Genomic DNA, 15560 nt, shown 5'->3' with positions numbered 1-15560 from the left:
AAGTAGAAAGCAAGATCAAAGACATAATTCCTTTAGCAGAGCCCTCCTGGGACAGCAGAGCCCTGGTTGCAATGCAATTACTTCCCCGGAGTTGGCTCAGGGTACGCAGCATCAAAGAGGCCCAGTACCCCCTCATGCCTGGTTCCTGGGAGGGCTCTGCTCATCTCTCACTCCTCCTCTCTCCCCAGCCCTGTGGTAGCTCCCCAGCCTCCTCTGCCAAGCACCTCTCTCTAAATCCTTCCAGCCCCTCTGCTTTCTGAGGTTAGTAACCACGCTGGGGAGCAGCACTGGGACTAGCTGGGAAAGAAGGGAAAAGGTCCAGAATGAGACTTGAAAACCCTTCACAGGGATCCAGCAGGTTGGCTGATACAGTGGATAACAAAAATGCTCAGCTGTGCTCTTGCTCCCTCCTCACCGCTTCCTGCAACCCCACTTCTCCGTTAGCTCTGATGCGAGCATGTTCTCTGCACCACCAGTCTCGTTTCGGGCAGGGTTAAGCATTAACACAGCCTCAGGGTTTGCAGGCATATTGAATTGCCCTGCCTTTGCAGGAGCAGCTGCCCCAGATGACACAGCTTTGAGCAAGTCATCGGCCCCACGGTCCCAGAGAGGCAGGGACACAATGGTGTGGCCAGCTCTGGGACAGCTAAGGGAGCCAAGAACAGCAAGGTTACACCAAACCCTCCAGCACAAACTTTGGTCAGATTAGCTTTGACATCCATCACCCACTTTCTCTGGCTGTAATGGGCCAGCAAACATCCTAATGTCAATGACTGGGCTCAGACCAGAAATCCATAGCCCAAGGCTGTTTCCAGGCTATATTAAGTGAAAGAAGGCAGTTGGCAGATGAGATAACATGGCCCTATCTATTTGAGCATAGACCCTGGTAGAGGGGCTTGGCATCCCTCAGAGCGCCAAAAATGAGTGCCTGACCTGTAAAACTATGGGAAGCGAGATGGAAAGACAGAAGATGAGAGAATGACCTTGCAAACTGTTCTTACTCAGTGTCCAGCTGCCATGCACAGCCTTGCAATAGAGGGGTCATGTTCTTTAGCTGTCTTCAGTACCAAGATCAACGGGGACCTTTAATCTTTGTACATTTTTTACTACCTCTGGGAAGCATGGGGAATGAGAATCTGTAAAACAAGCCCAAAGATGGGACAGCAAAGCTTGTCTTTAAAGGATTTGAGTGGTTTATTTACTTATGGTATTTGCTTTCCGGACAACAATCTCCCTTCTCTTTACAGTTGGGAATAGAAGAAAAAAGAGCACATAGTCAAGGGAGCACTCTGCTACCCAGGGAATAAAGCCAGTTCCTGGCTTGCTGAAATGGATTCAAGCAGTGGAGGGAGCAGGGTGTGTGTTGGGTTTATGAACAAATGGTCAAGTCACGCAATGAGAAAAATCAAGCTCCAATGAAAGCAAAAATCCTGCTTTGGTTTCTCCAGAGGTGCCAGTGCAGAGAAAGGCTCCTGGAAGAGTCACAGATTTGAATAAAGCTCTGTACTTTCTTGGTTGGCAACATCCAGAGTGGCTCGGTAGCAGCTTTCCAGCTCCCCAGTGTGGTTTACCACGCTGAGAGCTCTCTCCATCCAGTCTAGCAGCCATGAGAATGGAAACTTTCATGACTCATACACTTTGCAGTAGACTGCATTAAAAGCCACCTTCACTGCTGTTTTCACAACTGGGTCAAACTTCATGTCTATATTACAGCTCGGGATCTATGGAAAGGAGCTACCCAAGGGGAACTGGCACATCTGGTATAAGCAGCCAAGACTATAATACTTCAAGAGGAGTGAAATCAAGCCAAGACTGCAGACAAGTTAGGGGAAAACCATGGAGGCATCTCCTGCACTCCATCGGGGCACTGTTTGGCAGCTGCTGCTGCTTTGGTTACAGTGTGTTTGTGCCACTGCTTCATGGCAACGGCAACCCAAAAGCACAGTCAGCAGCAAAGGCATTTTCTCTGAGCTTCTTCCACTGGCTGCAGCGGCTTGTGATGGGACTGCTGCAGCAATCCAGGTGGGCTGACAAAATTGTGTCTTGTCAGCAACAGCACCAGCAAGGGGGAGAGAAAAGACGGGTTTTCAGTTTGAATTGTTACTGTATTTGGTGCAGAAAGGTGGTCCCTGGTGTAGTTGTAGAGTCATGCCTGTGACGTGCTTGTCAGTGTGGTCAGCTTTTAAATGTTTCTCTTATTATGAAGATGGGTCTGCACATCTACCAACTCAGTGTCTACGGGCTGTAATAGAAATGATGCTCAAACTTCTGATTTTCACTGTTTACTTTGGAAGTTGACTTTCAGACTTGAGGGAAATCCTTCTGCTTGTGTCCCCAGGTGTGGAAGGATGCACCTCTGCACATGTACTCCTCCCTCAGTCCTGCTACTCTCAATGCAAGGGGAAAACAATTAGGAGCAAAGATTAGACCTACCTTATGCCCGATTTCTCCTAAAGGCCCAGGTGGCCCCTGTGGTCCTTGTGGACCCTGAAATAGAGACACAAGGCTCTTCTCATACAGCTGTTTTCACTTCTGAAGGGCCATCGCTTCCATGGCCTGTAACATAAAACACCAGTTCCCTCCCACATCACAGTGGAGCTACGCAGCATGCAAGAGATTGCCAGTGAGATGAAGAGGCCAGCAATGGGTGTGCTGAGGCACCTTAACAGGCAAACAACAGCTCAGAAGGCCCTTCATCTTTCTGGCTCCCACCTAAAACAACTGCATTTGGCAACCTGAAAATGCTTGGTTTATCCTCTCCCTTCACAGTCCAGGTCAGTCCCCATAGACACAGAGAAGAGGAGATGACCCCTCTTCCTGCTTCGGTGGTCCTCTTTGCCCTCCTTGAGGTCTGTGTCTTCACCTGTCATCTCCCAGTGCCTCCCCCAAAGCTGTGGGCTCAGTTCGGACACCATCAGCCTCCCTTGTGGTCCCCCTTCAGCTCTACCTACCAATCCAGGCCAACTCCTCCTGTTACATCTGACCCTGTCCCAGACCCAACCTTGCCCCTCTTTTCTCCCTTCCCTTTGGAAATCCAGCCCAGGCTGTATCTACACTCTCCCTGGTTGATCCACAGCCCCCTTTTGCTTTCCAGAGGTCTGACCTTGTCTTTCCTCATGCCTCCTAGGACTTTAGCCAAGCCTTTCACATCTCTGACCATGCTAGAGCTGGCAAAGAGAGAGAAGCTGGGAAACGGAATAAGTGGTGGGGAAGAGACAGAGAAAGAAATGAAGCATCTGTGTGTGAAAGGAAGGACAGATAAAGAGAGAGTGATAAGACACTTGCCGGGTCGCCTGGAGCCCCTTTTGCTCCTGGAGGTCCAGAAGGTCCTTGAATACCCTAGAAAAATTAACACCACCAAGGTGAGCTCCAACCCCATAGCAATCCTTCATGCCTCTCAGCAGTAACATGCATCGCAGAAATGCTACAGTAAAAGGCGTGGAGAGATGGCCCCATAAGTGTGAGACACTGTCCAAATTCTTCCTCCTGGACCAGGACTCAAAACTTACGGACTTGAATGAAACTGAGGTTATGAAAGGAAGCACAAGGGATGGACACTTACTGGGAAACCACGTGCTCCTGTCTCCCCAGTCTCACCCATCTTCCCCTGTGAACACACAGTTGGAGCAATTAGCAGCTGGGAACATGCTGGGACACCTGCGGTGCTTTGGCCAGAAGAAGCTGCAGTTCCCTGGGCACCGTGTACGTGTGGGTACCCCCATGGGGGACTGATACCATGCCAGGTTTGGCAGGCACTGGCTTTCACAGAGGACATACCTGCAGCCCATCTGGCCCTAGCTTGCCTGGCTCCCCTGGTCGGCCCTGCAAAACAAAAAGACAAAGACACATTCGCAGGAGCATGAACTATTGGTGATGCTCTTCTGCCCCAGCCCACCTACTCTTGCATTTTTGTGCATCAAATATCCCCTTCAGTTTCCTGCAGCTTTTGGGAGGTCAAATGCCCAGCATCCTGTCCTGAGGAACACCCCAACCAGCAGGGACTGTGGGCAATGTGCTGCATGATCTAAGTTTTTTTGAGCAAACACTGCTTTGGAGGAAGCTGGGATTCTCAGGAGACTCAGCACAGCCCTGCTTAGCAGTGCATGAAATAAAGGAGATTCCCCAACCAAACTGCATTCACAGGGCCACGTGTGCTGTGCAGGGGATGGGGTCTATGACATTCAATGGTAGGACAAGGGTCCAGCTCTTACATCAGGCTGCTGCCAAAGGAAGAAACTCTCTCATGCACCCATCTCAGAGGCTATCATGGACCAGGCTCACCCTGGATGAGGGTCTGCTTGGGCAGGGTATCTGCCAGGCTCTCTTTGCACTAGGCATCTCTTGCCCTGTGTTTTTTCCTGTCCTAATCTAATTAACATGAATTACATAGAACAGGTACGTATTCCCTTAGGTCTTATTTTACCAGCCATGTTAAATTGCTCTGATTTTAGTGCTACGTTCACATGTAGCAGTCAAATGCACTCACTGCCAGTTAAAGTTACTCCCATTCCTGTAAGGGACTCTATTTTTTAGCAGAGGCCCTTTTATGTTTGTGGACTGCCTCTGTATTCAGGGTCTCAGACCCAAGCAGTAAGGGCCTTGGTGCCCATGTTGGACAGATTTTACTCTGGTTGCATGAAAGACTCATCCCTGTTTGTTGATCCTCACGGACCGATTGAACATCCCCTGTTCCTGGGGGAGTATGTGACCTTGATCCTGCCCAGAGCATTTCATAACACAGCTAAGAGCAGCCATGGCCAACCTGGCCACCCACTGGCACTCACCTTGACACCTCGTGACCCCAGCTCGCCTACTGGTCCATCAGGCCCTCTGGCACCCTGGAAAAAGGCAAAAGAGAGGCAAAAATAAGAACAAAGAGTATATATCTCACTGGAAAATACAGCAGTTATCCTAGCTTTGGCCACCAGGAAAGTCCACGAGATCAGACCTGGCTAAGCCAACCTATACCTGGCTGGGTTGAGCACAGCAGCTCACAGCCAAAGACTCAGAAGATCCTTTCTGTGTTTTGTTGCTTCATTTCTCACCATTACCAGCACACAGCACCAAAATACTTTTTATTGCTGTTAAACCAACTACCAACCGCAGACCAAAGCCAGAGGAGAAGAGCAGACCAGGAACAGCCCTATTTCAGACAGCGGTTACATGACAACAGTTTTGCGATGCACAGACTTGCAGTTCTAGCTTTATAGATAGCAAACCTCTTCCTTCCTAGAAACCCTGTTTTGCCAACTGCCCCTGCCCTTAACTCTTGGCATACCACCCTGTCTCACGGTCACAATCAGGGCAATAAATCTTCAAAATACACTGAGGCACACAAGCCCCCACCATACAGTACCTTCACAATTGTCCTGTGCTCCAAACTGCTCCTAAAGAGCAGGGTGTATTTGCTGGCAGCTGAACTCCAAGCCTTCAGCTTCAGTTACCTGCTATTTAAAGAACTGGCTGCTGTTAAGGATCAGACAGGTGCTCATGCATATGCATGCTGGGAGGAGCGCAGCCTGCCGTGCCTGCTTTGGCATGTCTGGTCCTATGCCCGGCATATGCTCCTGGGTGTGTGCACGCATGCAGCAGGCATGAGGACCTCGGGAGGTGTACGGGACACGCACACGGCTGCAAATGCTCACGGCACGTACAAGAGTCCAGACAGTGAGCGATCCTGGACGTGATTAGCTAAAATTCGTGGTACAGCTCGGGCATCCTCGAGGAAGGGGCGTCCTTGTTCTTCCAGAGGGTTCTAAGTGAGGAGAGCCCTGGGAAGAAGGGATAGCTGTGATCTAGCTTTCAAGCTAATTTCAGAAGAGCTGAATGCACAGCCCTCTGCACCATTCGAACCCCAGAAACCAGTGTGTCACACTGACAGAGAATAAACAGAGCCATGGTCGGGGAAAATAAAACAGTAAAAAAAAGGCATATCGAGAGACTCTATTAACACACGTCATGTTCATAATCAGACCATGAGCTCAGTTAGGACTCTTAGGCGCTACTGCAATATAAATAATAAATAAAAACACAGAGTGGTGCTAGAATGTAGTGGTAAGCGGAATCCTGAGAGCAGGCCAATGCGGAAATAGAGAAAACAGGAGCCAATGTGCTTAATCGGGATGCAAACTGAGTGCCAAAAGTAATAACAGAGCTAGGGAGCCAATGCGTTAGAAAAGCAACTCCAATATGACAGGCAAAGAGAGAGAGACTCACAAAGAAAGGCAGTGTAACAGCAGAAGATGCATAGGAAACTTAGCCAAGTTATTACAGCAGACAAACATTGTCAATATAAAATAATGCAAAAACTTCTACTGCGCTTGGCAAAACCCCGTGCCGCTGAGTGTACCAGAGATTAAATAACCAAAAGCCTGCATTGCGTGCCAGTAAGACACAGCTCTAAAGAATGCTCAGCCTGGTCTCCAGGACAGATGGACAGAGAAGGACTGTGCACCAGATGGGAACACCACAACCACATGGGGTGTTTCACAGGTTGGTGCTTTGCTGATGTAATGGCAGCTCTCACCAGCCCTAGAACCCAAGTGTCCCAGCCCATGCTGGCCACTGGATCAGAAAGCAGTAAAGACCAAATCCACGTCCCTATAAACCTCAAAGCACATTGACATAAAACAGAAGGTCATTTAAAAGCAGGGTTACTGACAGCTCAAGTCAGACAGCACTAAGTTGGAGTAGTGGGAGAGCAGAGCTTGGAGGTATCTGGGGAGCTGCCTGGGTGACCAGGACACCCAGCAACCCAGCAAAATACACAGACCTGCCCTGGGCTGGGTACTGGGCTGCCCAAAGAGAAGGGAGGCATCAGCATGTGTATGGCACTCGCACCCTAGGAAAGCACCCTGCCACCCAACTTCTCATCCTCCCTGGAAAACAAAGTGTTCCCTTCCTCTTTGAGCAGGCATTCAGATATTTTGTGCAATTACATCTTTATTATACGAGATGATGGGGTGACCTGCTTGTGAAGAAGGGGAAGGGTATGCAGACGGGAAGGATTCAACAGCTCAGCCCTCGTATTACAGAAGGAGGGAGCAGGGATCAGAGACGAGTGGGACATGGAAATGACAGTGATGACCCAAGTTAGAGGTTTCCATTCCAGGACAGATGCTGCTGGGGAAGGAAAGTGGGATGCGTCTGGCCCCTCCAGACCCATCTTCTGTAGCCTGTCCTGCCCTGTCCTGCCCCTTTGCCAGTGCTGGGCTGCTCTAGGCTGGGTGGAGGCTGTTGGGTGCCCTCAGCCCTCACTCAGCACTGCAGCAAGGGTAGTGATGGCTGTGGTTCTCAGCAGTCCAACCCGGCAGGGCTGGCTGGCTGGCTGGGGAAGTGTTTACGGTATCCTTGTTTCTTCCAGCAGAGCCCTGTCACCAGCATTGCAGGATCTGCCAGGGCAATCTCACTTCACAGCAGTCACCTGCCTAATCCCATCACAACACATCTCATCGGCATCTGACCTAAAGAAGGAGAAAGTGACCCTGTATTTGCAAATCCATGTGGCAAGCTTCATCTTCTCCAGCCTCCTGGGCTGAAACCCAGGATAAAGGCTTCCCCTAATTTGCCCTGACAGGAAAGGCTACATTTAGTCAATTAGTTAAATCTTTAAAACTCTCTTTTACTGACAACGCTGGTTAGAGATGAGCGAGTGAGGTCCTGGCAGCTCTCCAGGGAGCATCCCATGCCAAATGCCGCAAGGCACAGCATGGTGCCTTTCCCCTGCAGACCTGGCGGCTTGGCCTTGCAGGCAGGGCTGAGCACAGCTCCTTGGGCTCCCCTTGGACCCCCACTGCTTCAAAATTAACTGCACAGCCAGGCATGCCTACCCTGAGCATGGCAGGGCAGACAGACCAGGGCAAGTGTGTAGAGAGGCATCTTGGGGAATGTCATCCTAAGGGTGTGTACGGCATGGACCTGTCCTAAGAATGGGGTTAGAAGGGTGCAGTGGAAGGCATGGCTTTATCACTGGTGCCAGCATCTCTAGGAGCCCATGAAACAGAGAAGGAAGCTTTTCTTTAGTCTGTGTTACTATTTATATGGCAGTACAGAGCTCAGGAAAGGTCCCACTGGGCCAGGGCTGTACAAACAGTGCAAGCTTCAAGTAGCTTTACAATGTAAACAGGAAAAAAAGGAAGGTTAAATCGAGATCTGTCTGCTCCTTTGCACATGGGCAGCCACGGCACAGACAGATACAGGTTCACGGTTGATGGAGCATTCGAGAAGCTGCTCAACTCTATCACCAAAGCCAGCTGGACACGAATATGTGGCTCAAAGACATTGCCATGACCATCTCAAAGCAGCTCACTCAAGGTCACGCAGGGAGTCACAGCACAGGGACGTGCCTGGGCAGTCCCACTGCAGCCCATGGGCCACAAGACCAAGTGTCATCACTCGTTGCTACCTAAACAGATGAGTTTCCCCTTTTGTTTGTGTTGTCAGGAAAGAGGAGCCAAATTGGTATCGCACAGGAAATCGCAGCTCTGCAACCCTGTGTCTAAATGCTGATGTTCCAGCTGCAGTAAGTCACACTTGCGCTGAGGTCCTGGATCTCAGCAGGCAGCAAGACACTCGGGGCTGGGCAGAGCCCAGCACTTCTTAAATTCTAGTTTCAACGTCTTATGTGGGCACATTTTTCACTGTAATCCCTGCGTAGGTCCCCACGGAGCTATGTAGTAGAAAGCTAGCATTAAGTCCTTGCAAGTCTCACCTGCAGTCACATTGTGCCCCCTCTAATCGTGAGTTACTTTTAATGTAGGCTCCAGCAACAGTAGCAAAGTAGGTCACAGTGCCACACGATCTGTGGGTACACAGGCCAAGACAGTATTTCCTTTAGAGATGTGCAATACTGAGCAGCACTATCAGCAATCCCAGACTAAACAAGTGTTACGATGTTGGCTAGATAAGAACAGCGTTAGCCCACAAATGCAGGGGGATTCGGCTCCAGTCTTTGCAATTCAGGCCTATTGCTAGTCCATGTGAGGCAATAGAGATATACCCTGCTGCTAGAGTAGACAACATTCCTGCAGAACAAAGCTAAATGCTCAACAAGGTGTTTCCACAAAGTAGCGCTGCATTTCCCTCTGTTTAAACAGATACTCAGAGCTCAAAGAGAGACAGTAATCAGCCTCTGAATAGCAGAAGCACGAACAAGCAGTCAGTAGCTCTTTTCCAGAAATCCAAAGCTTCTTCCTTACCCCTTTATCCAAATATTGATATTTCACTATCACAGTCTGGCCAAATGAAAAGCAAGCAGATGCCTTGACTGAAGCTGAAGGGAGACATTGCTGGCCGTAGATCTGTAGCTAACTTTTCCTCAAACAGTTCTAATGCTTTTTCAGCCAACTAGAAATATCTCTGTGAGCAAAACAATATACCTCTGCTTTTCTTCCATGAACAACTACTCAGCTGGGCCAGGACAAAGTAACTATTTTCAGGTTTGCTTCGATACCACCACTTTACAAATCCCTGCAGTCAGTGATGATGGGAAGCATCGGGTCCGTGTGGCAGAGAGCGAACGGTCCCCTCCTGCACAGAGCAGCAGAGTGCTGGGAGTGCAGGTGTGCACATCTTAACTCGTCTTTGCAGGCTTCACCTGGGCAATAGTTAATGCAGGAGCTTGATGAATGAATGGCACAGTGGAAAAGAGAAATATGCTTTGGGATTTGAAAAGCTCCTCTGAATCGCCTGAGCCAGTACCCAGCATCCCCTCTGGTGAGAGGATAAAATGCCAGAAATATCGACAGACACCTTGGCAGAAGAACAGGGCAAGGGAAGTCACTTTACAGCAGGATTTCAGGTGCAGCTTTATGATCTGAGTTGCAAAGTCATGGCTCCAGTTGATATTTAACCTTTTGCAGAGATTCTCAGTCAATACCCGGGCTTTTTAATATCACTATCCTCAGTAGAGGATGCTGGAGACTACACGTTTTCCTGCTGTGAGGAGCTGATTAACAGAAATGTGCTTTTGAATTTAAGTGAGATAGGGTGAGGGACTTGCTGAATCAGCCACCTCCAAATTTAAACCTTGATTTGGTTAAATAATTAGGTTTAAACATGTGCATAGCTGTCACTAGCTGACTGTTAAGCACATGTCTAAGTGCTACACTGAGTACAGATGAAGGGAAATAAGCCTGGGCTCACATGTCCAAGTTTCTTGTCCTTAGGGAAGAGGAGAGGGGAAACCACATTTGTGGAAGATTGTTCAGTATCAGTCTGATGGGCTAAACAAAGACTTGGGAAGGAACAATAGGCCTGTCATGACTTAAAAGAAGGTTACAATCTTAAAAAAAAATTCTTTTTAAAATTTGTGCTTATATCTTGACAATACAAAAGCTATCACAACATAAATACAGACCCCAAAGAGTCTCCATTGTTTTTTACAATCGAAACCATATTTGCTATTTACGTTTCCTTCAAAAGCAAAATTACTTTAATGAAGTATCCACAAACAGGGTTCATGGAATCCACAAACATCTGGAGGAGGCTATATTCATGTTTCCACTCTGAATTGAATTACATCCCTTTTGTAAACTAGGATAGACAGAGGGTAATGTCTGAAATTACAGTTGGGGGATCATTTCCCCATCCTGAGAAAACCAAGAGCTGGAATAGCAGGACACACTAAGCAAACAAAGAATATTATGTGCCTGGAATATCTTCTGAGAGTATGAAGAGAAGGAAAACGTGAGAGAGAGATATACAAACCAGAAATCCTCCAGGCAGGAGATCTGCTGGTCCTTACAATACCAACTTTCCCACATCATATTCACTGAAATCTGTAGGATTTTAGAGAAAAGCCTGAGTTCCTCCTCTCTGTTGGGGATCTTTGAAAGAATGTCTGTCTTGCAAATTCTGTATGGATTATATCACTGTGGTGCTCAAACGCACCAAATCTCCACCATCCCACAGTCCAGCAGCGGGTGTTGAGGGCAGGATCGGTGCAGGGCACCAGCAGCAGATCCAGACGCTCAGCGCCCGCTGGCAGAGGCTTACCCCTCTCTGATACCGGTGTCCTTAGGGCAAGATCAAGACCTTAATGCACCCTCTTCCCCAGGCACTGCCTCCTGTTCTACCTCCACATTCTGCACTTCCAGAGGTGACTCTTTGCAGGGCTCTGCAGCCAGCCGGGATAGAGCCACTGCTGCATTTCTGGTTTTCAGGGTTTGGGTGCACTTTGAAGTCTGGGCTTCCTTAGTGGAGGAATGTCCAGGGGGAGGGACTGGCACAGGGTCTGCCGGACTCAACATCTGGAGAGGAAATGCAACGGAAGGCCATAAAGCTGAACGTCTCTACCATGTGGTATGTCATTTTGAGGATGGACAGTGCTGGCAGCAGTTGGTGTCCTGCAGGATTTCTCCTGAGGGTTTGGCACCCTCTGTCTGGACCTAGCTACACCCAAAGGTAGGTCCCTGCTGTGCCAGCCAACCTCCTTTCTTAACAGCTGAATCTAACTTTGTTCTTGGTTTTACCTCCTGTGATAATAAATATCCCCTTTGTCATTCCTGACAGTATGAGCGGAGCTGAAAACGGCCTGGTCAGCTCTACTTTCCTTGTGGGTTGAGGACTTCAGGCCAATGCAGATGTAAGAAGCTGAAGAAGATTTATGCGCGTGAATCTTGCACAACCCAAGAGCCAAACACTGCAGTTACACGCGGCTGCCTGCCGTAAGGAGAGGCTCAGTGCCAGGGGATGCGGCTGGCATCCCCGGCTGGCGGCTGGGAGGAGGCAGTGCTGGGACTCCTTCTCTGTCACTGCAGACATTAAAGGCACTGGCAGAAATGTCTGATCCCCTTGGAAGACCCACCTCTCCAAGAGCCCACACAGTCGGCAGCCTGGATTCATTCAGAAGGTGTTTCCCATTCAGCTCTGCGCTGTAGTTTTAACTTGAGATGTTTTCTGCTGTCCATTCAAAGCCTCCCATGAAAGAATGCCTCCAGTTTCTCATCTGTCATGATCATGGATGTCCCAGACAGCCCAGTTAATTGCTGCTATGTAGCACAGAGAAACCTCGCTCCCCAGGGGACCCTCCAAGAGTGGAGGAGACACCATGGGCCTGGAGAATGACATCCATGGGCCTTCCCACCAAGGAGAACAGAGGCAAGGAAGCTGTTTTTCCCAGCCAGAAGTTAAAAGCTGAACCCTGATATGCATCTGCTGGTCTTGGATGATACTGGTGTCCTTCTAGCTGTGTTTTAAAGCTTAAAGCAGTTCCAGGGTACAGAACTCTGTGGTTATAAAGCTGTCTAGTTGGTTATTCCATTTCCCTTTGCTGGTCTCAGCTATTTGAAGAGAGTATTAGCCCTGGTATAAGGAAACACATGCAATCCTTGGCTGTCCTGAATTCCCCAAGCAGGAGTTGCAGTAGAAGCAGAGACTGGGGGTGGGTAAAACGTATAGTTTACTCCAGCCTACGTCTTTGAAAATGAAACATGGAAACAGACATCATAAGATCCTTGGAGAGAGAAATGCAAAATATGTTGTTGTTGGGGACTTCAGCAGAACCCATGTGCACTCACTATTAATACTTTGTAAAGCAGCTGGACAAGGAAAAACAACCCAAAGCAGGGATGCTCCTGCAATAAATGTCCCGTTGAAGAAGAAAGATTGAAGAGCTCAGTGGGACATGGGTTGGATGTCACAGGAAGGAAAACAAGCAGCTTTGGCAGGTCTAGAGATCATTCTGCTGTTGGCTGTCACCCAAACAGAGCAGGAAGAACCATACCTGATCTGACACAGAGTGCTTGTGAAATATTTATCCAGTGTAACATGTACTTGTAGCACTGTCAGTGGTGCTAGTTAGTACCGTTACACAGCCTTAGGCTGGGGGTCTGCTCTTTCCAGGCAGAGTGAGGATCACATATGCTTTACAGTGTGGTATTGTTTAGATATGTATAGATAAAATCAAGGCCTTGCATTGTGGGCTGGAAAAACCCATAGAAAGACACAGGACATGCTTATAATTTGATCTACTGACAATGCAAAACACACCTTTCTCACAACCCTGCAGAATGCTGCCAGAAGATATTAATCCAGTGAGACTGAAAGGGAAGACACGGGAGGAGTAGGCTTTTCGGCTCCTTGTCAGCTCTCTTTCTGCCTGCCTTGTCTCTTAATTCTATTTCACAGCATAATATTTCCTGCTTTATCTCTGGTTAAATCACAATGCTTCACATCTCAGCTGTTCTCTGTCCTTTGGCAGCAAAGGCACCTTTTCTGGCCTTCCACCTCCACCCTTTTCCACAGCTCAGATACATCCTCAGATAACTAAATCTTCACCATCCTCATCAGAACTGTCCATAAACCCTGTTTTGACACTGCAGGTAGTTGGAAAAGACAAGCCGGACCACTTCCACGACAAACTCTACACTGGGACACCCCTCTACCCATACGTGTCACTTGCGTTCGCAGCCCTGGTAAGACTTGCTTCAATGACCGCAGTCTCTATACACAGCAGAAACATGGCTGTGGAGGTGCTGCCCCAACTGCTGCTCATCTTCACACCCCCAGGCAAATCCACTGGATTACTATTCCAACGGGTGAAAGAGGAGAGGGATAAAAGCTCATGGAAATTGCTTACCCTGAGGCCTTTCATCCCTCTTATCCCTGGTGCACCACGGACTCCTGCTGGACCCTGGAAGGGGAAAAGGGAAACAAAATGAAGATGGAGGAGGAGGAAGGCAGCAGCTGTTGGTAAGATCCCACATCCCTACGTGATCTGCAGGGGTCTCAGACACAGACCATTGACCAGTAGGTTGGTTCATTAAACTCTTGCCAAAGACATTACCATTTTTACTTGTCTATAAATGGTCTTTTTTTGTTAACTCACTGATTGTCTTTGGATTATGAACGTTTAGGCCAAGGACCCTGGCTGAGTATGCTTAAGTATCTGCAGCTTGTTGTCTAAGTGGTGCGATTTGAAGAGAAGTCGAACATCCAGAATTCCCTCTGAAGCTATTAAAAGCAGCTGTTGCTCAGTATCTGTATAAAAATAATAATAACCAGGATCTGTTTTTCAGTTGTCCAAATACAAAATCAGACACCTCATCTTAGGTATCCAAGTTTGACCTTTTCAGACAAATACTGATTTTATCTTTAAGTAATTGTTGCCCTGTTAGTGCTGCATAAATATTCATACTGGCAGATAGATGCTAATTTCATTTGGACTGTTGCTGTTGTGGATGATCCTGTTCTTCTTACACTTACAGAAAGTTTTCAGGTTTTCTTTTAACATGTATTTATATGCACTTGATTCATTAATGTGCATACAGAAAATGCAGAAGAAAAATAAACAGCTTTTTTTTCTGTTAGAATATTTATCAGTTTCAAAAATTAAAGGATATGTTCAATTAACAGGACTTATCTCTGTATTATAACTTTAAAAACCCATATGTAAAGTTAGTGCCTTCTGCTGTCAGAAAAGAAAACCTCAGAATGACACATTCCATTCTTACTCTCTCAAACATTCCACATCAAGTTTTGCTATTTATATATTAATAGCTTTTACCAACTGTCAACCCTCCAAACTCCACCAAGGATCAGAACAAAATTGGACTGTGATCTTCCTACTGCTTGTACCACTGCCACTAATAAAGATTTTACTTTTGGAATGGAGGTATCTTTCTGCATGGCCTGTAAGTTCAGAATACAAGTGAATACAAGTGCTTAGCTGTTCTCACTCAAGATGAAAAAATCAGTGGACTGTAACTATATTTGTAATCACAGTAAATCTCAGTTTTGCTAGTGAGGTCAGTAGCGACTGGCACAGACAAGTAATGGATGTGTCAGATGCCTGTTTTATAGAGATTTTTATGATAAACACATACTGAAATGAAATTCTTTGTTGGTATTTGGAATATCCTCCTGGAAGTCTCAGCCTACCCCAAATAGCTTATGAAAATACAAGCACAGAAACATTCGTTGTGATGGTAAAATGTTGAGGGAACAACGAGATACCATGCTGCGAATTTCAAGGAACTGCTTAGGAGAAGATGAGTGACCTTTAATATACCTATGTGTACACACTGTTTTCAAAACTGTGTATTAACACAAAAGATGTACCATGAGGCTCAGCAAGAAGAGGGAAAAGGAGTTCACAAGCTTCAGTGAGCGGAAATTAAGGGCAGAGTTTCCTACCATTGACTATACCTTTGCTTCCCATTCCCAGTCACCCTCTATTGAATTAATCAGCCATCAGCGCTGCTAAGGCTCACTGGATAGCTTAATCTCAAAGATTTTAACGGTTTAGGACAAACAACAACAGCATGCCTCAGGTCTGGCTTAAAAAGCAAATAATGAATATTTGGTGGAGAAACAGGCAGAAACAGCTGGAGTTAATGAGCGGGGATTTGATATTAGGGGATTATTTGATTTACTGGCTTTGTGGGAAGTTTGACTTATTGAATTATGACTTTTTAAAATGCAGTCTTGGAGGAAACGTTTTGCTTGGATGAACTTCTATTTGCCTGCAGGGTAACAGGGAACTAAAGGAAGCGGAAGGACCCGAGGACAGTCTCAGCTCCCAGAGCTCTGCAGAGAGGTTTCGGCATCTCCAGTCAGAC

General features: G+C 47.5%; 1 protein-coding gene across 2 annotated transcripts in view; it reads right to left on the bottom strand.

Annotated features, from left to right (window-relative positions):
* COL27A1 (collagen type XXVII alpha 1 chain) overlaps positions 1-15560 on the bottom strand; it is a 165449-nt gene that overhangs the window by 43683 nt on the left and 106206 nt on the right. For both annotated transcript variants that reach the window (XM_075054600.1, XM_075054601.1), the window contains 6 exons: positions 13580-13633; positions 4785-4838; positions 3778-3822; positions 3563-3607; positions 3286-3339; positions 2434-2487 (listed from right to left, as the gene is read on the bottom strand). In XM_075054600.1, the coding sequence (XP_074910701.1) occupies positions 2434-2487; positions 3286-3339; positions 3563-3607; positions 3778-3822; positions 4785-4838; positions 13580-13633 (306 nt within the window). The remainder of the gene's footprint in view (positions 1-2433; positions 2488-3285; positions 3340-3562; positions 3608-3777; positions 3823-4784; positions 4839-13579; positions 13634-15560) is intronic.

The sequence above is a fragment of the Buteo buteo genome, chromosome 23, assembly GCF_964188355.1.
Source record: "Buteo buteo chromosome 23, bButBut1.hap1.1, whole genome shotgun sequence".
Classification (NCBI taxonomy): Eukaryota; Metazoa; Chordata; class Aves; order Accipitriformes; family Accipitridae; genus Buteo; species Buteo buteo.
Note: the sequence above shows the minus strand (reverse complement) of the source record. Positions and strands in the feature narration are given on the sequence as shown.